The following is a 24,875-nucleotide window of genomic DNA, read 5'->3' on the forward strand; positions in this document are numbered from 1 at the left end:
ATGAAAATGAACCCATAATATGGTATGCAAATTGCTTTTTTTTTCTGCTATTTAATAATAAACTTCCACCAGACATAATGACAAAAGCAACTGAATTTATAAGAAGCAGCTCTTTATCACTATCCATTCTGTACCTTCTTTTGTTCGTTTAGAATTTATTTGTTGTTCCCACAGGGGCTCGATACACGAAAAATCTCGAATATGTGGTGCAAAGTGCCTGCCGTTTAACGAACACTTTCATGAGCACTCAAATATTTGATATTTAGCAAGCATTTGCTCGGTATTTGCCAAATACCGCATATCTGGCGCCGCCTTTAGGCACATACAAATTTCAAAACTGTGATTCTATGTTCTATGGTCTGTGGTTTTCTTTCGTCAACTCCAGTCAAGGTCAACTCAGTCAAAAATCAAAAATATCAAATGTCAGTTTTCTGTCACTTTCATGGGAGTAGCCAGTTCGAAACAAAAATAAAATTTTAATTAATCTGGAACATCTCCCAATTTTTTAGAAAACTTACATTTTCAATATGAGTGCTATACCAGGAAGTATTGCATTTGATGAATATGGACGACCCTTCATAATTCTTAGAGACCAAGATAAGCAAAAGAGGTTGACCGGGATAGATGCACTTAAGGTAGGTTATGTTTTGATTTTGCAAACTGTTTTATATTTTCTAGTTTTTTCCCTAATTCATCATATATTTCAAAAGACACCCATTTATTATAATTGCAATAATTATAAATATTTCTTTTAGTCACATATTTTGGCAGCGAGACAAATCGCTCAAACTATAAGCACTTCTTTGGGTCCCAAAGGTTTAGACAAGATGATGGTGTCACCTGACGGTAGGAAATGTCCATAATACTCGTGATACAATTAGTTTAACAATATTTACTTTCCAGGTGAAGTAACAGTCACTAATGATGGTGCTACTATTTTGAAAATGATGGATGTTGAACATGAAGTCGCTAAATTGCTAGTACAGCTATCACAGTCCCAAGATGATGAAATTGGTAATGTATTGCTTATTATTTTTTATTAAAAAATTGTTAAATTAAGTTATTTATTTAGAAAAAGCTGTAAAAGACAAATTTCACAACACCAATCTTTCTAAGAGCCGTTTTACATGACTGAGATTTACTTCGAAACTGACGCTGATAACTATACTTAATTCGCTCTATCGAGATTCACTTTGACACTGACGTTAGTAATTTCTTTTTTGAAAAGTTCAGTTGTCAGAAGTGACTGGAAATTACTACAAAACCAATGCACCTGCTCATATCCAATATTATTAATAGTAAACAGACATAAAAATAACATAAACCTTACGCCAATCAATAATTATTTATTTGCACCATTATAATGTATTGATAACAAATGAGAAAATTATTTATTGTACAAAATAAAAATATTTTGTAGAAATAAACTTCACAAAATTTTATGAGATTAGTACACTCCACTATTTCTAATAATTCTTCTTTTTTTAATGAAAGATTAAGTTGATTTGAGTTGATTTTAGCAGTTAATAGTGTGACGTAGGAATTTTTGTGTTGTATGTTTCCTACTTGAATGTGTCAAAAAAAATCTCGCTAGAGCGAATGTAGTATACCATGAAAAATTATGTAATAAAAATATTAGATGTAAAACACAAGATTTACTCTGAAATTTCTCATGATAATTTTCAATATAAAAATTTAGAACCTGTTCTATATTCTAGAAAGCTTTCAGAGTAAACTGCGCAAGTTTCTGCGCAGAACACCTTTATAATTACAATACGTGCTTATTTGTTTATTCAGTGAAGTATTTTTGTTCAAATTTATTATTTTTGCACAAAAATTTACTTCTTTCTTCAAATATATTACTAAAAAATAAACAAAAATGAAAGTTGTAACTTATAACCTTAAAATGTCATTTCACATTTCTTCTTTTTTTATGTTACCTCTAACTTAGTTTTCTTTCATCAGTGGCCTTTTATATAAAAAAATTATATTTAATGTCAGTCGCATTACCCACTAGGCATGCATTTCACAACAATTACGTTAAGGTTTAACTGTAGATGTAAAACAAGGAACGATGGAAAAATGGTATAATTTTACTACATATAAATTTTCGTTATTATTCTTGAAATAATTTTCGAATTAAATCTCGGTCATGTAAAATGGCTCTAATTTAGCTACCATTTCTGAGGTTAACAATAATTTGTAAATACAGTAAAACCTCCATTAACCGAAATAATTGGGGGTGAGACCGTTTCAGATAACAAGAATTTCAGTTAAAAATAACATTGTTTTTTGTATTCTTCTTGTATCAAATTACATAGTATTGAAGAGATATAGCTGCAAAACATCATTGTCAAAGGAAAATACAACAGAAAATAGAAGATTTCTTAAAAAAAACACTCCAAACATGTTCATTTTTCTTAATTTTATTGCTTTTTTTTAAATTTACTGTTTATTGACGAAATTATTGAAACTGTCAGCCATTTCGGTTAAACGATGTTTCGGTTAAAAAGGTTTCAGTTAACGGAGGTTTTACTGTAATACATGCATGTTATACGCAGAATAGACCTGCAGTTAATATGTTAATATAATTGATTGCATTTTCTGGTTTTAACCTTTTTTTATTTCTGTTTATACATAGATTTATTTAAATATCCAGGTATTTGATGTATGTATAATTATTCATTTTAGGTGATGGTACCACAGGTGTTGTAGTTTTGGCTGGTGCCCTGTTAGAGCAAGCAGGATCTTTATTAGACAGAGGTATTCATCCCATAAGGATTGCTGATGGTTTTGAGCTAGCTTGTCAAACAGCTGTAGCTCATTTGGAAAAAATTGCAGAACTATTTCCAGTATCAGCAGAAAACACTGAACCATTAATAAAAGTTGCAATGACCACTCTGGGATCTAAAATCATTAACAAGTGTCATAAACAGATGGCAGAAATAGCTGTTAATGCAGTCTTAGCTGTTGCAGATTTAGAACAGAAAGATGTTAATTTTGAACTTATTAAAGTTGAAGGCAAGGTATGTTTCAGTTTTTTAGTACCTACTATGGTTCATTTTTTAAATAGGAGGATTAAACTCAAAAGACAGATTCACTCCCAATAATGTCACTAAGAAAAATAACCAGATTCATCTTTTATTATGTTGGTCTTTTACAGTCTACAGTAATTCATAAATATTATATTATTACTAATATGTCGCTAAAGAGTTCTAAAAACAACTGTCTTTTGTTTTTATCTGCTAAACAACTGTTTTTATCAGTTGTAAATTTAGTGGCATAAACTTGCCTCAGTTTGGACCAATTACAAACAAGCATCACAGCGCAGTAAAAAATTACTCCTCCTACTTTAAAAACGAGATATAGTAAGTATATAATAAAAATGTACAAGCTTTATAAACCTGAAATTTATATCAATGGATTGTGCTTTAGTTAATAATTAATGTATGATGCATTTTAATGGGTTGTCTCAACATTAATTTTTATGTGCTTTCTATTTAAAGTACATTTTATTTTTTACTCCCACTACTCCCGATTACAGTTAAGTATTTCCACATATTTGCCTAGATTCTTCAGTATGAAAGGAAAGAATCTGACATATGTTATGTCGTTATGTTAAATTTGGCAAACTGATATTTGTCATTGAGAATAAGATTATTGTATTTTTTGTGTTGTTTATATCATCTGTAGTGATGAGTAAAAAAAATTCAAAAAATGTCAATTTTGACTAAGTTTTTTAGTACGTTAAAAATATCGATAAAAAGCTATTGAATTTAACGCTTAGTTGAATTTAATAGTTCATTTCAAAATGGAGATGAAAATCAGTTGATTTCTATTATTTTTTATCAATTTTTTTAAAATCATCATACCAAGTTTCATCTAAATAGTAAATTCACCTACTTTCTTGCCTATATTTAGTAATTTGTTCTAGGTATATTTTAGATCTGTTGAACATTCGTTGGCTTTCCATAACTGCTCGACGTTTATTTATGTTTTTAATCTAAAGCCTAGTTTCTTTATCCAAATACTGGAAAACCATAAAGAAATAGTTTCAGAACCAGGATAAAAGAAGGCAAAAAATACTACTCTATCAGACTCTGCTTGGAGACTTAAGGTACTAGTACACTTTAGAAGACCAAAAATAAGCATTTTTTCGAGATTTTTTTTTCTCAGAACCTTTATTAAAAATGAATACAAAACTTTTTACATATTAATATCTAACTCTTAGAGAATACAACAAATATATCTTTTTTCATTTATGCATGTAAAGTCGGGTCCATAGATATTTCGTCCGTCCGCAAATTCAAACAGATAACATTTGTATGTTATGAAATTCGAGTAAACCGATGTCCCTTTGATAAGGCACATGCCAGTATTTTTACAACGGGGTTACTCATCGTAAATCAATCAGTTTAACACTTGAAAATGTATGATTATATTTAGATGAAATATTAAGCAATAGAATTGAAAGTTTTTTCTACTTTTAAGGACAAAAAAGCAAGTTCATTAGCGGAACGTGATTCAAGATTATTCTGCAGATTATATTTGAAGCAATATTTGATTAAAACATCTCATTTTTGGTGGTAAAAATATATTAAATACATATATTAATTTGTCTGGACTAAAGGTGGTAAAATATGGTCTGGAGTTATATTTTTGTTTGAATTTGCCGATGGACGATAGATAGATGGTGTCAACTTTACACTAATATTGTACAGGCTGCCAAAGTCGAGGCCTCGAAAAAAAGTAGTTCTGATGGCGGACAGTTAATCTCAGGATTGGGATCTCTAAAACAAAAAAATTGTACGGCATTTGAAAATGGAAGGTTTCTTACGTGACAATTTTCCACCATTAGTGAAAAATTCTGCAAAAGAAAGATTTTACGGAAATTTGAAAAATTTTTGTGAAAAAATCGACCGTTTTTCTTCAGTTTTTCATGGTTAAAAAATATTTATTTTTTATTTTTGGGTCAAATTGTGGTAAATTGTCACGTAAGAAACCTTCCACTTTCAAATGCAGTATGATTTTTTTGTTTCAGATATCCCAATCCTGAGATTAACTGTCCGCCATCATTTTTTGAGGCTTCAACTTTTGCGCCCTCTACAATATTAGTGTATGTGCATAAATGAAAAAAGATATATTTTTTGCACTCTCTAAGAGTTAGATAATAATATGTAAAAAGTTCTATGTAGCTATTAAGGAACGAAATATACAGGGAAGGAAAGGCATACCCTTACTGAACAGCGTACTGTGGGATAAAAATATTTCTAAGGAATATAAAAAAAGAATATATAACACTATAGTAAAAAGCATCACAACATATGGATGCGAAGTTTGGCCCCTAAAAGACAGAACAGAGAAAATGCTTAGAGCAACAGAAATGGACTTCTGGCGCCGTTCGGCGGGAATATCTAGACGCGACAGAATAACAAATGAGAGAGTCCGAGAAATCATGGGAGTTACACATACTATTGTTGACGACATCAGGACGAAACAACTCAGCAGGTACGGACACGTAAGGAGAATGCCGGAGAATAGAATACCAAGACAAATCCTCGAATGGCAACCAAGAGGAAGGCGCAGACCAGGAAGGCCTAGAAGAAGTTGGAGAGAAGGAGTTGATAGAGAAATCATGGACAGAGAACTCGAGGATGATCTATGGAATGACAGAACGAGATGGAGATTGGAAATCGGAAGACGTCGAAGAACGTTGTAAACCGATATTATATATATAAAAAGTTTTATGTTCATTTTTAATAAAGGTTCTGAGAAAAAAATTCTTGAAAAAAATGATTATTTTTGGTCTTCTAAAGTGTACTATGTAGTACCTTAACTGAAAACAATCAATTTTTCTTTGCATTGTGTTATTATGGCTTTTTTACTTTTACTGATACTCAGAGTATACAGTAAGCGTCACGCTAGTAGACACATGGGTACCATATTTATAGGGGTAGGCTAATCTGACCCGTTCTCACCTGTGACTTTCATATCTGTCATGTCATGTGACGGTTATGAAACTATTCAGAAGTATTAGTTTTCCGTACAAAAAATACAATAATTAATACTATTGTTACTCTGTTGAAAAAAAAAACTTCATGCAAACCACTGGCCAAGCATCCATGTAACCACTGTTACCATTGTTAACAGTTAAAAATCTTGCAAATAAACATATTAGGTATGACTACTGTGAAATAATTCCATTTTATTTTTTTTTTAATAGAAATATGAGTGTTAATAGTAATTCAGTAAAAAGCCAACTAGAAGCACGAAAATATTAGGGAGTTTATGTGACTATACTGCAGGTCAAGGTTACTATGTTGTTATCACTTTCGTTTGTGGATACATAAGCATGATGGTCCATCGGCTATTGGTCTGAGACTGCTCGTGTCTGAAAATTTTGAAAGGCGAAGATGTGGGCAAGCTGTTGTGCTGTGGATTAGTATTTTGTTTTGGTAACTACTCGAGTAATACCATACCTAACAGTGCCCATGCAATTAAACATGGATGGGTGTCATCTTTTTTTTGAAATTTTTGACACTATGATTATTCAACTTAAAACTAGGTTTTATAATTTAAAGCATCTAGAGTGTTTGGCACTACTTATGACTTATGATATTGACAAGTTTAAAAATTATACCAAAAAATCCCAGATAGGGCCTTTCATCAATTTTTTGTAAAGCTATATGGACAAAAATTTGACACAGTAAAGTTAAAAATAGACTTGACAGTTCTCTATAATAATCCAGATTATATTAAAAAAAAATGTACAAGAATTGTATCAATATTAAAGTCTTCAGGACTTAATAATCCATTTCAGGAAGCTTTTAAATTGGCCTATATAAACCTATTTTTAACAATCCCAGCTACAAGTGCATCTGTTGAAAGACGTTTTTCAACAATGAAGTGGATTAAAACATGCCAAAGAAATACCCAATTACAAGATTGAATTCTTTCATTTCCATTGAGAATCCCTTTTTAAATAGATTAATGACAAAACCCTCTTTATACGATTCTGTTATTAACATTTTTGCAAATAAAATAAACAAAAAATTATGGACAAAATAATTCTTTTTAAATAAGATTTTTTACATCTAACACTTTAGAAAAAGTCACGCATCGCCACTGATGCAAACACCAACAATATTACAATACTTTGTAACCTTTACAACTTTAACGCAATGACAACTGTAAACTTCAAATACAACAACTGTTCTATAAACTGTTAACTTTCTATGTTTATATTAGTTTCTATACATATTCTGACATTCTAGAAGTCACTAGACATACAAGTAAACAGTGCAGCAAGTGCAGGGTACAGGACTATTACCTCAATGTACCCAGTAGCATGGTGGTTACTGTATACAGAATATAATTAATTTCTCTTTGTTTTATGTTTTTGCTGTTTTATTATGTAAATATTAAATTAAGAATGTATTTATTGTCTTTAGGTTGGTGGAAAATTGGAAGACACAACATTAGTTAAAGGTGTAGTTATTGACAAAACAATGTCCCATCCACAAATGCCCAAAGAACTAAAAGATGTAAAATTGGCTATTCTCACCTGCCCGTTCGAACCACCAAAACCAAAGACCAAACATAAGTTGGATGTCAGCAGTGTGGAAGATTATAAGGAACTAAGACAGTATGAACAAGAAAAGTTCAAAGAAATCGTAAGTTAATCAAATACATATGATATTTAATTTTGATTTTAACATTATAGCATTATTCACCTTTTACTAAAGATCTCACAATTCTTAAAAACAATTCTCATTTTTGATCTTCTGATCCGTCTTAGTTATTGTAGGCTTTTTTCTTTTTTATGGTTAACATTTGAATATACAGTAGAGCTTCGATAATCTGAACTAATTGGTACAGGGGTAGTACGGATTATCAAATTGTTGGGATTATCGAAAATATGTTCAAAATACATACAAAGCTCATAAACATAGTACATAATGTACATACGTTTTAGTTACAAGGAATAAAACACCTGCATAATAAACAAATATATTGTATGTATTTCTGCATAAACAAAACAAAAATCCCCGGTCATATTTTGCCCATATTGTCATATTACATCCAAAAATTCGTTCCACGATCATATTTTTTAACTTTATAATTTTTTTTGCATTCGGATTAGCGAACATTTGGATTACTAGGGTTCGGATTATCGACGCTCTACTGTATTTCTATTACTGGAAGATTATCCGGACTACTGGAAGAGTTAAAAGGCAATATCAGCATGCGGAAAACGCATTCAAAGATTACAGCTTTAATTTGAATATTTTGTCGAGGTATTTGGCACATGTATTCGTAATATAGTAAAGTAATCTAATAGTAAACTAACCTATAATAAGTAATTGAACTTGACTGACATTTCAAGGCACTAGGCAACGTTTCGCGCCTATGAGTATAATAATTATTGTTGTCACAATATTTTGCCTTCGTTTTTTATAGCATAGTGTCACTGTCAGTGTCGTTGTCGTGCTGCCAACGCATTGTTGCCGCACTGTTAAAAGTTCGCAGAATTTTCGAAAAAAAAAATATTGATGATGCGCTGATGTAGCCTATTAATAGGACTAAGGATCTCTTAGCTTATGCTGTTTTTGAGGTAGTTCTCTCTAGTCTCTCTATTAGTTCCCCACCATCCATATTCTAGCGTATTTAATTTTTAATTATTTCTTTCTTGCTGTATACAGTGATGAGCACGCTAATAACCAGCAAAATAGCGCAAAAGATGGAAAACATAATACATTGCGAAACAAAAAGAGATGAAACTGGTGGAGGTGGAAATGATCGTTATAAACGTCTAAATCAGTCCCACCGTTAGATGTCTGTGACAGGAGTATTTTATAAAATTCTACTGTCACAGTGACAGTTGTCATACTCCTATGATACGTCTAAAGGTGTGAAACTGTGTAATGTAATGTTAATTTATACGTTTATAACGATCATTTCCATCTCCACTAGTTTTCCATCTTTTGCGGTATTTTACCGGTTATTAGCGCCCTTATCACTGTATATTAATTGCATAGTTCCTATTCTAAATTAAATTTAAATTAAAAACATGTTATATTTGTTTAGGTTGGTTTGGTAAAGAAAGCTGGAGCTACATTAGCAATTTGTCAATGGGGCTTCGATGATGAAGCCAATCACTTATTGTTACAACAAGAATTACCAGCTGTAAGATGGGTAAGTTCTCCAAATTATAAACTATTAAAAATATATAATAAACTGATACAAAGGATTATTGAAGGATCAAAATAGATTTATTTATTTATGTAGTGTATAGCTATATCACAGTTGATTTTTTGTATAAGTAAAGGCAACAATACATTACAAACAGTAAATAACAAAAATTGATTTTATAACGATAGGATGGACAAGAAGTCATGGAAGCTGAACCAGAAGGATCAGAACGATATTATCCTTGGATGGAATAAGGAATGACCGAAGATTGAAAGGTCCAATCGCTTATATTAACGAAACATAAGGCCACGTTGCTCAGTCGGAAGAGATGTGGGCTTGGTTCATTGGGGTTGGGCTTCTGTTGCAATAGAAGATGTTAAATTAATAGATAAATAATATGCAAATAGGCTATTAAAATGACAATAGACAAAAGATGGATAGATAACAATTAACTGATGGCTTGACACTTAGGCTCAAAGAAAACGAGAATAATTATAGTCAATAGTGAATACATAAAACAACGAGAAAGGGCGCCATTACATTTTTAATGATTTAAATTTACACAGGAACAATTAACGATACATAACGCAACAATAGAAAAATTAGCAACACTGCTACGACAAAACACAAATGTTCCAGTCTTGAGCTGTAAATAATAATTAAATAAAATGTGACATCGTACACTTTAATAGAACATTTATTAAAATACTCAATGAAATCTTAATATTTACATAATACATACATATATGCAGTGTAAGACTGTCAATGACAAAAATACGAATCAAAAAATAATCAGAACTTAATCGAAATGTAAGTGAACGACTATAATTATTATTAACTCAAAAAAAATGAACTGAATAGTTAATCAAAAAAATAAAAAGTTGATACTCTAAATAAAATCTAAAAATCTTAACGTTCACTTACAAACAATAAAAAAGAAAGAGCTCTTTGTTTAAATTATTAATCTAATACTTACTAATACAGTAGACTCGCGATTATCCGAGTTATCTGGGACCGTGACTTCCTCGGATATGGAAAAACTCGGTTAACACTGAGATTGGTTATGTTGATAGAAAAACAAGTAAATAACCATAACTGTGGATATTTTAATCACAAAACTAATAACTTTTACTGTCTATAAAAGATAAAAACATTTACCTTATCAATATTACTGTTTAAAAACATATTTGACTGATTTTTGCGTAAGCTTTATACCTGTTTTTGAGGCGGCGATGTTGCGCCAAGGTTGAAAGTTGTAACTCACCAGTTATGACTTTTGCCTCGGTTAACCGAGGGGCTCGGATAACCGAGACTCGGATAATCGCGAGTCTACTGACTCACAAAAAATTACATAATTAAAATGTCTTTTATTTTAAAGTTAAAAATAAAAAAACAGGAGACTTACATATACAGAAATGTCACTATCACAAACTGACCAAAAAATTAAGTCAATGAATGTATTCCACAAAAGAAACACAAACATAAGGTCCTTGCTTCGGACACGCGAGAAGACATCTCTAAATACCTCTAAGGAATGAGTAACTTACGTTAAACAGATGTAAGGGGGTAGCCCGTGTCACAGGTATACCTATCGGCCAGGTCATATACCCAGCGACAAAGTCGAAATAAAAGGAGCGACAACAAATGGATTTGGACCACAGCGTAACGTGGACTCAGATATTAGCGGTAGGCCGCATAATAGTAACTTGGGACGAGCCCTGTAAACAAAATTAATTATTCACAGTGAGTGTTCTATGAAGAAAATGGTTTTTTAAAGACTTACCAGACGAATCCAGGCTGGTCTAAGATCTCAAAATAACTAAAGTTCATCACATGACTGAAACAACTCACTTACTGCATCAAAGTTCAACTCACAAGAATGACGCCGATTTTTTGGAATTTGTCCTTTTTATGGACATTTAGCGTCGGTTTGGGTTGAGTGGGTTTATCAACCAATCAAAATCATGAGAAACTGTGGGAAATATTTAAAAACAGATTATTTGGCCATTTAGCAACCCTAATTCTTAAATGAATTATGACAACCTCTTTTACCCAAAAGCTATTAAATTCCCCACGAATGTGTGAGAAAGCAACTATCGATAGCACACATGTTTTTCAGAGAATTGAGTAAAAACCGTGGAGCGGTGGAAACTGAATTAAAATCTACACTGAGAAAAATAAAAACGCTACAATTTTAACAAACAAAAGTTCAGTTGACAAATATATTTAATTGACTCTTTGGTCTATGTACACTAAGAAATCGGACTAGATGTTTAACTGTGTTGTGAAGCACTACATTCGCAATTTGGAGGTATTTTCCCCGTCTGAAGGGTGACACCTACTACAGTTTATTCTTACTCTCTTCAATGTGATCCAGATTCCAGATTCTTCGCGACTGTTTGAACCCCTTTGGCTTGCTTGTAAAAAAAGTCGAATATAGAACAGTGACCCTGGTGCACAGTCTGGGGTTATTTTATTTTAGTGAAAATGCAAGTAAATTTTATTGAATAGTCAATTATATTGTTGAAGGCGTTGCTATTAATAAAATTATTATTTTAATTGATTCGAAGAAAATAGCGGAGCACCTAATTAAATATCTCAACACCTTCCGGTATAAGAGGAACATCTATTATGTAATGTATTTTAATTAGACATATAATATATAGAATAATAACAGACTTCTACAAGGAATATGGACTTGAACAATTATGTGTTGATTGTGTAACTCAGAAGAAATCAATATTGCAATTAAGTCTTTAAAAAGTAGTGCAGCTATACGTGTGGATGGAATTCCTTCTTACCTGTTTAGTCATAGTCATCTTTATTGATCCTTTAAGACTTAAGACATTCAAAATAAATGTATAGGATATGTCACTACAGAATTCAGTATATAAAAAAAACATTAATGTGTATAATACAATATTCACAGTGTAACAAAATTGACAAAACATAAAATATTTAAAATAACATTTTTACAAGTAAAATATGAAGCTACTGCAGTTTGTCCTCGAGATATTCATTTATAGAATAATATGCTTTTCTTAAGAGTAAATCTTTAACATTTTTTTAAATTCAGTGGAAAGTGGTATTTCTTTCACAGTTTTTGGCAAATGGTTGTATAAGGTCAGTCCCATATTGAAGCTATTTTGAAATTTGGATGTTTTGTGTTTAGGAACTCGTAAAGATTCAGCACTTCTTGTATTGTAATAGTGATTGTCTGCATTTACTAGAAATGTATTTATTTCCTCTTTTACATAATTTAAGGCATATTCAGAAGTCCTGTTACATCCCATACAAATGATATTTAATAAATGTTTGGGGAAAACACGTTTCCGGATGCGCTTAAGACAGGTAGGATAACTCCTATCCACAAATCTGGAAATACGAGTTTAATATCAAATCATCGACCTATAACAGTATTGCCTTCTCTTTCAAAAATCTTGGAAAAAATTATGTACAATAGACTGTATACTCATGTTTCAAAATAATTGAAGAACAACATGGTTTCATAAACAAAAAATCAACTCAAACAAATCTGTGCATTCTCAGTCACTATATTGCTTCATCCATAAATAATTCTCAAGTTGATGTTATCTTTACTGACTTAGCAAAAACCTTTGATAGAGTAAATCATTCAGTACTATTAAAAAAACTGAGGTCATATGTACTTTCTGACAAACTTATAAAATTCTTTGAATCTTACCTTACCAACCGTACTAATGTAGTCAAATTTGGGAACTGCTACTCAGACAGTTTTATAACCAGGACAGGTGTACCGCAAGGTTTCATCCTTGGGCCTTTACTTTTTGTTATGTTCATAAATGACATCACCGATTATATAAAATTTGCCAAGTTTCTTCTATTTGCAGACGATTTAAAATTATTTCTTACAATAAAAAACGAACATGACTATTAATTTTCAACAAGATATTCAAGTTGTACACATTCTGTAAAAATTATGACAGATTATTTTATTAACGAAGTAAAACTTGGAAAGGCTAACAAAAATCAAAGATCTAGGGATGTTATTCACTAGCACATTCTCCTTTAATGAGCAAATTCTCAAACTAACTAATGATTGTTATAGACAGTTAGGCTTTATCCTAAGATCCAGTAAAGAATTTTATTGTGACACTACAATTAAGCTTTTTAATGCATATGTGAGGCCAAAACTCGAATATTGTTGTACCATATGGAGTCCCTCCACCATATCACATAGTGATATGATGAGAGGATTCAGAAAAAAATTTTAAGGTCTTTATATCCAAAGAAATTTGGGATTTATCCTCTTAAGGTTTTCTATAACTTGCAGAGAATGCTTTTTGACACTGTGTTATTGAGCGAAAGACGTAGAAATGCCCAAATCATTTTCCTATTTAATATAGTTTATCAAATCACAGATTCTCCTACGATTCTTTCATTTATAAATTTTAATGTACCAGACCAAAGACTTATATGTAGACACACTTTATTTAAAATAACTCCAGAATACGCAAACTCCCACATGGCAAACTGCTTAATGGCAATTAACGATTTTATCGTGAGTCGATTTTATCGTGAGTGAAGACCTTGACCTATATAATACGAAAAAGAGTACTATGTTACATAAACTGTGATACCCTTATTTATTATTTTAAAGTCTATTTATTTTATTGTATTGTATAAATTGTATGATGTTCTTATTTCTTTGTATTGACCAACTGTGTATTTATAATTGGCATCATTGCTGTAAATGTGCAGTATAAATAAATAATAAATAATAATTTATTTGATGCCTTGTGACCTTGCCATCGACTGCTCTGATGAACTTCTGAGAAGCCAAAAATTTGACCTAAATGGCTTAACATATAAAGGCATGTGACATACCTCAGGTTAGGAATTAAGGAATAGAATATGATGATAGCAAAATCAAACATGGCGCCATGTTAAAGGGGCCTTAAATTAGTGCCTAATAAATTTAGTATTCTAGTTACAATATGAGGTATTCGGCATAGAGCTTGACATGTGACATTTGACATAGAATGTGACATTTTAACTTAACAGATAGTTGACAGTTCAGACATATGTAAACAAAAAAACAAAACACAGAGCGGAAGAGAATAGGCTTACGATTTGACATTAAAAAAAATCCTCGGACTACACTAGGATCCCTGTTGTCTATCTACTGACCAAACACAGCCAATTAAATAAGAACCAACTTGTTTTAAATTGTAGAGTACTAGCAATTTACAGGCTATGTACCTGATGCAGTTCTATAATATCAGACATGTATTTTTGCAAATTTTATAACTTTTGACTGCAAATTTTATATCTTTTGACTGCAAATTTTAAAGACCTAATTATGTCATAAATGAATACAATCATGTTTTATTTTAAACTAAAATGGGGTAGTTCCCTGGGTTGGCGGTTGGCTGTATACCATAGAGTTAAACAAACTCTAACATGAAGTAAAACCACTTCTATGTAATAGGTATAATTACATATATTTAAAAAAATCCCAATGGATTGAATAAAATATGTTCATTCATAACGTTTTCGGACCTATCAGTCCATCATCATTGAATTGATATATACTTGCTAACTAGCCCCAGAACCAAAAATGGTTGTGATTATAATTCAATCTACATTATAGTATTGTAATATTGAAAAAGCTAAACGCCGATGTAAAAGATAACCCCGGGGAACATGGTGAAACTCTAAACGAGAATCTTAACACATTCACGGAGACACTGTCATTGTTTACACGTATTCTTATGGAGTAAATGACTTCATATGCAGTCATGACCGTGAATGTGTTAACCAACCATCTTGGGCCAACGAGGTCTGTTATGTTTTATTTTGTTATAGGTTGGAGGTCCAGAAATTGAACTTATAGCAATAGCTACTGGGGGTAGGATAGTTCCCCGTTTTGAAGAGCTTACTCCTGAAAAACTTGGTCATGCTGGTTTGGTACGAGAAATTGCATTTGGCACCACTAAGGATAGAATGTTGGTTATTGAAGAATGTTCAAATTCACGGGCAGTTACGATTCTTGTCAGAGGAGGTAATCAAATGTTAGTAGCTGAAGCCAAGAGAAGTCTCCATGATGCATTATGTGTTGTCAGGAGTTTAGTTCAAGTAAGAAATTGATTTTATATTATAATAGTCTCCCTTTTATTACCCCTGGTTTTGACCAATATACTCATTTTATCCAACCTGAGTTAATCATTTAGGTTTTGTACTGCATTATCCTTAGCGTAATCATAGTTGTCACTATAGTTATATAATATATAGCCAGTACATGACTAGTTTCATGGGGGTTCATAGTTTCATTGGGTTCCATGCCCAAGCTTCGTTTTATTGGATATTCTTTACAAGTGATTGTTCCATGTAAGCTGCTTATCTAATATTACTCCTAGATACTTTACATCCGTCTCTTTGACAGTTTTCTCCATACATAGCGGGCATCTACAGTTGAGTCCCTGAATCTTTACCCGTGCGTCATCATTTAAAGCATATGAAATAAGTCGATGATAAGTCGGAAATTGAAATTTACTAAACGCAACAGCAACTGTCACTTGCTGTTGCGTTTAGTAAATTTCAATTTCCGACTTATCATCGACTTATTTCGTATGCTTTAAATGATGACGCATGGGTAAAGATTCAGGGACTCAACTGTACATGTTATCTAGATTCCGTTTCATTGTGAAACTGACTTACTGTTTTGCTAGGATTGACAAATTTTTCCATATCATACCACATAGTATGGGTATTAAATGTTCTTTGAAATGTGATGGAAAGAGCACTGGATATGGGGATTACCGTATTTTCCTCTTACTACAATTACTAGATCATCCTACTACTTCCTGTGCATCAAGGAGTGAGATCAGTTCACCCACCAGGAGTGACCACAGTAGGGGAGAAAGTACTCCCCTCTGTGAGAACCCCTTAGCTGTTTTGATCATAACTTCATCTCCTTGAAGATCTGATAGAATTAGTCCATTTTCCAGCATTGCTTTAATCTGGTAGCATATGGTGGTGGATATCCCTTTTGATACTGCTCTTTTATAAAGATAATTTTGTAGTGCATTTATTGTACAGTGCACATTTTGTTTCAGATAATTTTATCATATATGACTGTTGTTCTTTTAGGAACCAAGAGTAGTGTATGGTGGTGGAGCAGCAGAAATTGCCTGCTGTTTGGCAGTCGCGGCTCAAGCAGATCAACTAGCTTCCTTGGAACAGTACGCCTATCGTGCATTTGCTGAAGCCTTAGAAAGTATACCACTTGCTTTGGCTGATAACAGTGGGCTATCTGCGATCCATACGCTAGGAGAAGTCAAGGTAAATGTGTAGGCTTTAAGATTACCAGCTTTTGTTTTCACCAGCAAGCTATTTTTCAATGCATCGCTAGAAATCGATTTCTACTAATTCTACCAGCGCTGTTCATTTTTCTCAACGTCTGTCTTTAAGAACAACGTTCTGCAGATAGACTAAACAAAATTCGGTCTGATATACAGGGTGGGGCATTAGTATGACAAAGTCCAATTACTCGTTTGTCGTAAGAGATACGAAAAAAAGTTATTTAGATAAAAGTTTGGGCACTGATAGGACCATAATCTAAAAATATTTTCAAATATACAGGGGCGTGCGTATTTACAGGGTGACACAAACATGTTTTTTTTTTAATGGAACACCCTGTATATTTTTACATTTTTTGATTCTCCTCAAAGTTTCCATTCTTAAAATATATAGTTTTGTACTATTATACAAGGTAGTTTATAATTACGTTTTTTTGTTAATTTCGTAGCAATATTTACACCCTGTAGAATTGTAGTGATTTGACATCAAATTTTTATTTTATGTTCAATCTATTTTTAATATAGTCTACTATTGTTAAACATTAACAGTATAGCGAAATGTTAAATTTTAGTATACAGGGTTGGTCGAAACTTGGAATGAGTGTTTTCTTAGTTTTCTTAAATGGAACACCCTGTATTTTAGTATTGTAATGAAATGATATTTTATGGTACTTTTTTATTTCTTAAGCATTTCCTATCCCTAAGTGCTTTAATTTGTAAGTTATTCGTGATTCTTTAAGCCAAACATTAATTGCAAGAAAAATTACGTGAAATTTTATTAGGTAGCCGTGAAAATATTCAATCAAAAATAATTTTTCGAAGAAAAATACATCATAATCTAGTCTGATCCTTAATTTATTAATAAGGGATGAGATATCCGAATAAATTCGTAGTTAAGATTGTTGGTGCGCAAAATATTAATAAGAACATAAAATATTCTACCTAGTCGGCTATGACACTAAATTTCCTTAAACATTTGACATTATACCATTTTTATAGTTCCAGTTGCTTTGTTACCATTACTAATATGAATCTTTCTAATGAGGAACTGATAAGATTTTTGTGCTAATAGAGTATAACAAAAATGTGCTACTAGCAATAAGAATTTTTTATCAGAAATTCCCTGATAGACGACTCTAAGAAGAAAAACGTTTAAAAATATACTATAACGATTTCAACGGACTGGACACTTAGATTATGATAAATCTGATCGAACAAAAACTATTGTAAGTGAAGCAAACAGGAAATAAATGTAATCTTTAGTGTCACTGAGGATCTGCATATTAGTACAACCGTTCTTACAATCTAAGTATCTGGTCTGTTGAAACCGTTTTAGTATACTTTCAAAAGTTTCTCTTTTTGGTTGTCCTCTATCAGGGAATTGCTGATGATAAATTTTTATTGCAAGTAGCTCATTTTTCTTATACTCTCCTAGCACAAAGCTATTTTAATCAGTTCCTCATTAGAAAAATTAATATTATTAATGGTAACAAATCAACTGGAACTATGTATATAAATAGTATAATGTCAAATGTTTAAGCAAATTTTGTGTCATAGCCAACTAGGGAGAATTTTGTATGTTTGATTAATATTTTAAGCGCCAACAACCTTAACTACGAATGTATTTGGATATCTCATCCAATATTAATAAATTAAGGATCAGGCTAGATTATTCTGTATTTTTTTTTTCGAAAAATTATTTTTGATTGGATATTTTCACGGCCACCTAATAAAATTTCACGTAATTTTTGTTGCAATTAATGTTTGGCTTAAAGAATCACGAATAACTTACAAATTAAAGCACTTAGGTATAGGGAATGCTTAAGAAATAAAAAAGTACAATAAAATATAATTTCATTACAATACTAAAATACAGGGTGTTCCATTTAAGAAAACTCAGAAAATACTCATTCCGAGTTTCGACCTACTCTGTATACTAAAATTAAACATTTCGCTATACTGTTAATGATTAACAGTAGTAGACTATATTGAAAATCGTTTGAATATAAATAGAAAATTTGATGTCAAATCACTACAATTCTACAGTGTGTAAATGTTGCTACGAAATTAACAAAAAAACGTAATTAACTTTTAAACTACCTCGTATAATATTACAAAACTAGTTATTTTAAGAAAGGAAACATTGAGGATAATCCAAAAATGTAAAAATATACAGGGTGTTCAATTAAAAAAAAAACATAAGTTTGTGCCACCCTATCAATACGCACGCCTCTGTACATTTGAAAATATTTTTAAATTATGGTACTAGGTGTGCCCCAACTTTTACCTAAATAACTTTTTTCGTATCTCTTACGACAAACGAGTAATTGGACTTTGTCACACTAATGCCCCACCCTGTAGACTATTTCAGTGCTATACATGACTAGGTGAGTCAATGGTTTTGTGGATAAGCAGATTCATATTTAGACAATATATCCAGCAAACTTTATAAGTACGGCATTAAGTTCTACACAATATAGTATATTCAGTTAAAAGAAATGTAGATTTTCAACACATGAAATGCGTGATCAATTCATTCAAACTCTCTAGAGGTGCTGAAGAGGTATCTACTTGTTACAAAATCACGAATACTGTAACTAATTATATACAAAAGCGTAACACCTCTGTTCACGTATTCTGTGCATGTACAGTTGATCCCAAACCCTTTTTTCAGTGCATCAATCATTTTGACGTCATATAGGATTTTAAGAAGGTTGCAAATCATTACATGACATTTTAGCCGTTGACTTACACTACATGATTTATCATATGATTTGGCCCACGACGAGCCGCATGACAACGCTTGTGATAAAACACAATGCTTAGGACAAAATCATATGACAAATCACACAGTGTAAACAAGTAAATTTCACTCCATGACCAAATCATATGATCAAATCACATGATAAATCATGTAATGTAAAGTCGACCTTACATCTGACAGTTGTCAGAATATTTATATATAAACATCAATATTTTTACAAATATTTGCCAGAATATTAATATTTAAAATATTTTAATGCAAAAATAAATAAATATAAAATCAAATTTCACTATACAATATCCAGATATACAAATGACATAAAATATTTATATTTACGTCGCTGAAAAATACGAACCTAGAAATTACAATTGTACAAATATACGTCAAGGAATACATAATTTTCTAAGTTCATAATAATCGGGTCTACCCCAATATCCCGACAGGTTTGATAAGTTTCTTTTTAACATAATTACATTTATTTCTTGTTTTTTGTTTATGGGCATCTGTTTTTTATTTTTTGTTACTAAACAAAAGTATTGACCATTTAATATGAACTAATTTTCAAAATAAAATTTCTGACATGGGTATATGAATTAAATTATTTTTTTTGCTAATTTTTCCATTTCAGTAAGTATAGCTTTTATAAAATGAATTGTTTAAATAATTTTTTCTTAAAAAAAAACATAATAATTAGTACCCTTACTTATTAGTAAGTAATAATTTTTCAATGTCAATACTCTATAATATGATTTGGTATTTCATATGAAAAGTAATCAATAAATATTCAAAATGTAGTGGTCGGAATTTTTACTTATGCTAGGATTGTTGCATGTCGGGATTTTGGCCTGTTGGGATTCTGGCGTGTCGGTGTTTTGGCCGTCGGGATTTTGGCTGACGGGATTTTGGCTGACGGGATTTTGGCTGTCGGGATTTTGGGCGGCACCGATAATAATCACAGAGGTACGTTTAGAGAATTCGTTAATCTGTGACGCACTGAAAAAGGGTTTGGGATGATCTGTATGTGTTTATAAGCTACATTTCTTTCAAGTGAATAAAAAAATAGAAATTCCTAACGGAATAGTTACTGTATATTCAGAAAGAGTTGGAAAAAAGCAATGCATTGTTGCTGGAAAAGATGAATGGACACAGCATACACATGGACAACTGTTATAATAATTTCAAGTTGCCTAAAATACTATTGAATTAGAAAACACGTAGGAAAACTGTATGGGAATACTAAGTTTTAAAAAAATATAACAGAAATTATTGCAAAATAAGTAAAAGCTAATTTTTTCCAAAAAATGAACCTTAAAAATGGATCATTATGATGTATCTGTCTGATGAGGAATTTTACACCAATGGCGCACATATGGGTAACATGACCTATGTAATTTTACACCACGGGCGCCTATTAGTGCAGCAACTGAAGGTTTTCACCTCCGATTTTCATAAAAATTGGTGAGTAGTTAGAGGATACCTTAAGGAACAAAGGTGACATGGTGCCAACTTGCGCTTTTATCCTGGGGTGGGTGCCACCCCTTCTCGGGGGTGAAAATTATTTTGTTAAAAATAATACCACTAATCGATACAGGGACAAGTCATAAGCAAAATTTGTTATATAAAGTTATTAATATAAATCGATACTTTTTGAGTTATTGAAGATCAAAGATTTTATTTTTTAGTAAAAAAATGCATGTTTTAAAGCATACATTTTAATGTAATCAACTTGTTTGGGGGCTCAGTTGATAGATATTTCTAAGTGCTTTGACAAATGAAAGTTTATGTTATAAAATGCATCATTTTCCCATTATTTAAGCTTGAATACTTAGATTTAGGTACTCGCCGAAAAAATATAGGTATATTTAATTATCTATAACTCACTTTTAGTTAACACTAAAAGGTTTTTCTACTAAGGTGTTTATTTTATTTTTTTATTAGCTTCAATTTTGGCAACAATAACTTTTTTGTTAAAACGCATAGTTTTGAGTTATTTATCAAAAATCCATTAAAAACATGCATTTTTCTCACGAAAAACTTTGATCTTTAATAACTCAAAAAGTTTTGACTTATTTGAATAACTTTATATAACAAATTTTGCTTAGAATTTGTCCTTCTATCGAAGTATGGGTTTATTTTTAAGAAAATAATTTTCTCCCCCGAGAAGGCGTGGCATCCACCCCCAGGGTAAAAGCGCAAGTTGGCACCATGTCACCTTTGTTCCTTGAGATATCCTCTAACCACTCGCCAATTTTCATGCAAATCGATGGAGGTTCAACGAAATCGGAGGTAATAGCTCATATCCACCTTCAGTGACTGCACTATATGGTGAATATAAAATTCTTAATTGTATGTCAAAAAATGTGCAATAACTACCTCTTAAAAGCCACCAAATTTGAGTTACATATCTCAACCGGTTTTAGATCAATAAATAAATCATCAGATAAATTTCAACACCCCGTATCTCGGAAACGAAGCATTTGCGGATATACGTTTATAAAGCAAACTCATTATTTTTTCATACCGAATTAACTACGCTTACCATTTTGGCTATTATTAGCAGAATTAAATACTTACGCAACATTTATTTGCCATTTTTTATCAAATTTGTTGATGACAATGACATTGCAAAGATACCTCCAATATTGTCATATTTCGCCGCTACTCACGCTGACATCGTTTCAGTGTACCCCACTGTGGTCACGCACAGAGCGAATACTTTAGACAGAAAAAGAAAAACATGCTTGAGACTCACTGAATGCGAATTTGCTGTCAAAATTTCGATTAATTATATACTCAAAATGGGGACCAAGAATATTAATACTCTGAATTTTGTTTAAAATAAAATATTTTGTTTTATTTTATATGTATGGTCCCTACAGTATAAATACTTTGCACGTCATCCGGGTCTTCGCAAGTGACGTCACATGATACCAACACAAAATATAAGTCGTAGGTCTGTTCCTTTTTAGAATCGTTTAGCCAAGTACACTGGAATTACAGCCACTAGACAAATTTTATTATATACGCATAGAAATAATATTTGATGATTTCTATTAATGCAAACTTAAAGAAATACACCATAAATCGTTTCATTTTATGTATTTGTATAAATAGATTATATAGACCGGTCACTCTAGTAGAGTGAGTCGAGTGGAAAATGGATTATATAGCATTTTTATGAAGTACATTTGTACGGATCACAGTTGATCCGTACAGTGATTGAACGAAGGTGTCATTTTGGCATACATTGGTAACACTTACGTGACTGTTGCGGTTGACACTTAAGATTTGTTTTTGTCATTTACTATATGTCAGGGGTGGCCAAACTGCGGCTCGCGAGCCACATGCGGCTCTTTGAAGGATTACTTATGGCTCTCGATAAATGTACCCGAGTTCCTTTTCAATTTTGTGTTATTATTTAAAAAAATTATTATCGTTCCATATGTGTTTCAAAATGTTTTTTAAATTACTGACAACAAATATGAAAGACTAAATGCTACTTTATAACAAATTCCATTTCCTTCCGAGCTAAAAATGATATGACACATCGAAAATTTCTCGAACGAACATTAAGAATGGCGCGACATAAAAGTCAGTAATCAACCGACTCAAGACCGATTTTGAAGTCGACCACTCACGGTACTGCGGTGTCGTTCGATAAAACCATCGATGATATCAATTCTGCAGTACTGCAGCAGACAGGCCAGTCTCTTTGTGGTAAAAGTGTAACAATTTTGTTGGATGAACGGTCACACACGATCAAAATTGTTGTCAATTTAGTCGAATTCTACAAAATTGAACGACGCCGCAGTATCGTGAGTGACCGGCTTAACTATTGCTACGGATATAATTTGTAATTTGGATTATACATTTTAGTCATTTTACGCGACTTCAAAAATAATTACTGAGAAGTGGTGCCACAATTTTTTTACCAAATTTTAAAAAATTGTCCAAAGAAGGAAAACAAATGTAATTAAGTTTTAGATAATATTGCGTAATTTTATTTCTGTTTTCAATAAATGTAGTTCTGTTAAAAAAGTTTTATTTTTGAATACGTAGATATTTAATTGCGGCTCGCGAAAAATTTCAACTTTGGAAAAGTGGCTCGGAATATCAAGAAGCTTGGCCACCCCTGCTATATGTATTCGTTTTATTATATTTATTGTTTTCATTATTTAAATTTAATGTAAGATTATTACTTAATTCTTGTTTTTTATTTCAATATTTTTATTTATTTACATTAAATATTCATTTGTTTTGTTGTATGCTCCACTGCAGTAATTATGTGATATACATATTTAATTTAAAATGAATTCAGGAATTTTTTTGTAATTTGGCAACAATGTCAACTTAGATCTCTGACGTGGATAATGACGTGCAACGTTATTTATACTGTACCAACCATATATTACAATAAAGCAATTTGGTACTATATCAATACCTCAAAGTCACTATTTAAATTTTTAATTTTCTTACTACATATATTTATTAGGTTTGTTCCAACAAGCGGCCAATCCAGTCAGAAACTATCAGCGAATAGTCAACCAGCCCGAGTAAAGGAGATAGAACTGATGACTTTATTAATGTTTTCTCACTGTTTGCTGACGATTTCTGACTAGTTTGACTGTTTGGCTTGTTAGAACAGACCTATTACCAATATTAATGTTATCTTTGTAGTTTCAACTCTGCTTTTTATGATTTCAGGCTAAACAAGCAGCTACAGGAGATCCAGCTCTCGGTATCGATTGTATGAATACTGGAAACCTCAACATGAGAGAACAACATGTTATCGAATCACTCAGATCAAAAAGACAACAATTTTTGTTGGCCACCCAGTTGGTTAAAATGATATTGAAAATTGACGATGTACGCCAACCTGCATCGGGATAAAATGACACTTATTTTTGTACTACCGGCGTTAATTTCTAATTCTCACTAATAATGACTTTTATAAGTTGATCTGCGTAATGCTTCTTTGTTCTTATAATCACTGAAAGTATTAATATAATTTATAGAAATAACCTGTTTTATTTAACCCATTACCTGCCACTGTTGCATACAACCACAATCACAGTTTTAATTTTTTTGTGCAAGTAAAAAATCTTGTAGTATCGAAAGGATTCTCATCGGATGAATTTAAAGTGAACAGAGGTCTTAGACAAGGAGATCCGTTATCCACGGTGCTTTTTAATTTGGTATTGGAAACAATATAATCAGAAACAGCAGCGTAAAAATGACTTGATCGATCTTCATGAACATCAATGTCTGGCCTTCGCTGATGATCTTACTGTTCTAACGAAACCAAGAAAAGAAATAAGGAATTTTAGACAAGGAGGCAAAATATTTTTTTACTTACTTAATCCAGAACTCATCTAACTTTCGGTGTGAGTTATTACGGAGTTAGGTTCTCCGTCGTTTTCTTCCACATTTCCTTCCATTTACTGCTATCCATGGCCAATGATTTTGTTTCCTCCCATTTTATTCCTCTTTTGTCTGCCGCTTCCCTCACTTCTTCTGTCCACGTATTTCTTGGTCTTCCTTTCTTCTTTCTTCCCATATCTCTCGCTTCATATATTTGT

The 24,875-nt window shown here is 31.8% G+C and overlaps 1 protein-coding gene across 1 annotated transcript; it reads left to right on the top strand.

Moving 5' to 3' along the window:
* The first annotated feature begins 391 nt into the window (after positions 1–391).
* LOC114324166 (T-complex protein 1 subunit epsilon) lies at positions 392–24,317 on the top strand. Its single transcript, XM_028271916.2, has 9 exons — positions 392–635; positions 756–846; positions 904–1,014; positions 2,692–3,026; positions 7,452–7,673; positions 9,088–9,195; positions 15,040–15,309; positions 16,324–16,515; positions 24,001–24,317. The coding sequence occupies exons 1-9, from the start codon at positions 528–530 to the stop codon at positions 24,184–24,186; spliced, it is 1,623 nt and encodes a 540-aa protein (XP_028127717.1). The 5' UTR covers positions 392–527; the 3' UTR covers positions 24,187–24,317.
* Positions 24,318–24,875: the final 558 nt, after the last annotated feature.

Source organism: Diabrotica virgifera, chromosome 1 (genome assembly GCF_917563875.1).
Source record: "Diabrotica virgifera virgifera chromosome 1, PGI_DIABVI_V3a".
Taxonomy (NCBI): domain Eukaryota; kingdom Metazoa; phylum Arthropoda; class Insecta; order Coleoptera; family Chrysomelidae; genus Diabrotica; species Diabrotica virgifera.

Bases quoted from the DNA above. Each gene is read 5' to 3' on its own strand.
- LOC114324166 (XM_028271916.2), top strand. From the start codon at position 528: ATGAGTGCTATACCAGGAAGTATTGCATTTGATGAATATGGACGACCC. The intron at 3,027-7,451 runs GTATGTTTCAGT...TATTGTCTTTAG, and splicing joins TTATTAAAGTTGAAGGCAAG to GTTGGTGGAAAATTGGAAGA. The intron at 16,516-24,000 runs GTAAATGTGTAG...TTATGATTTCAG, and splicing joins ATACGCTAGGAGAAGTCAAG to GCTAAACAAGCAGCTACAGG.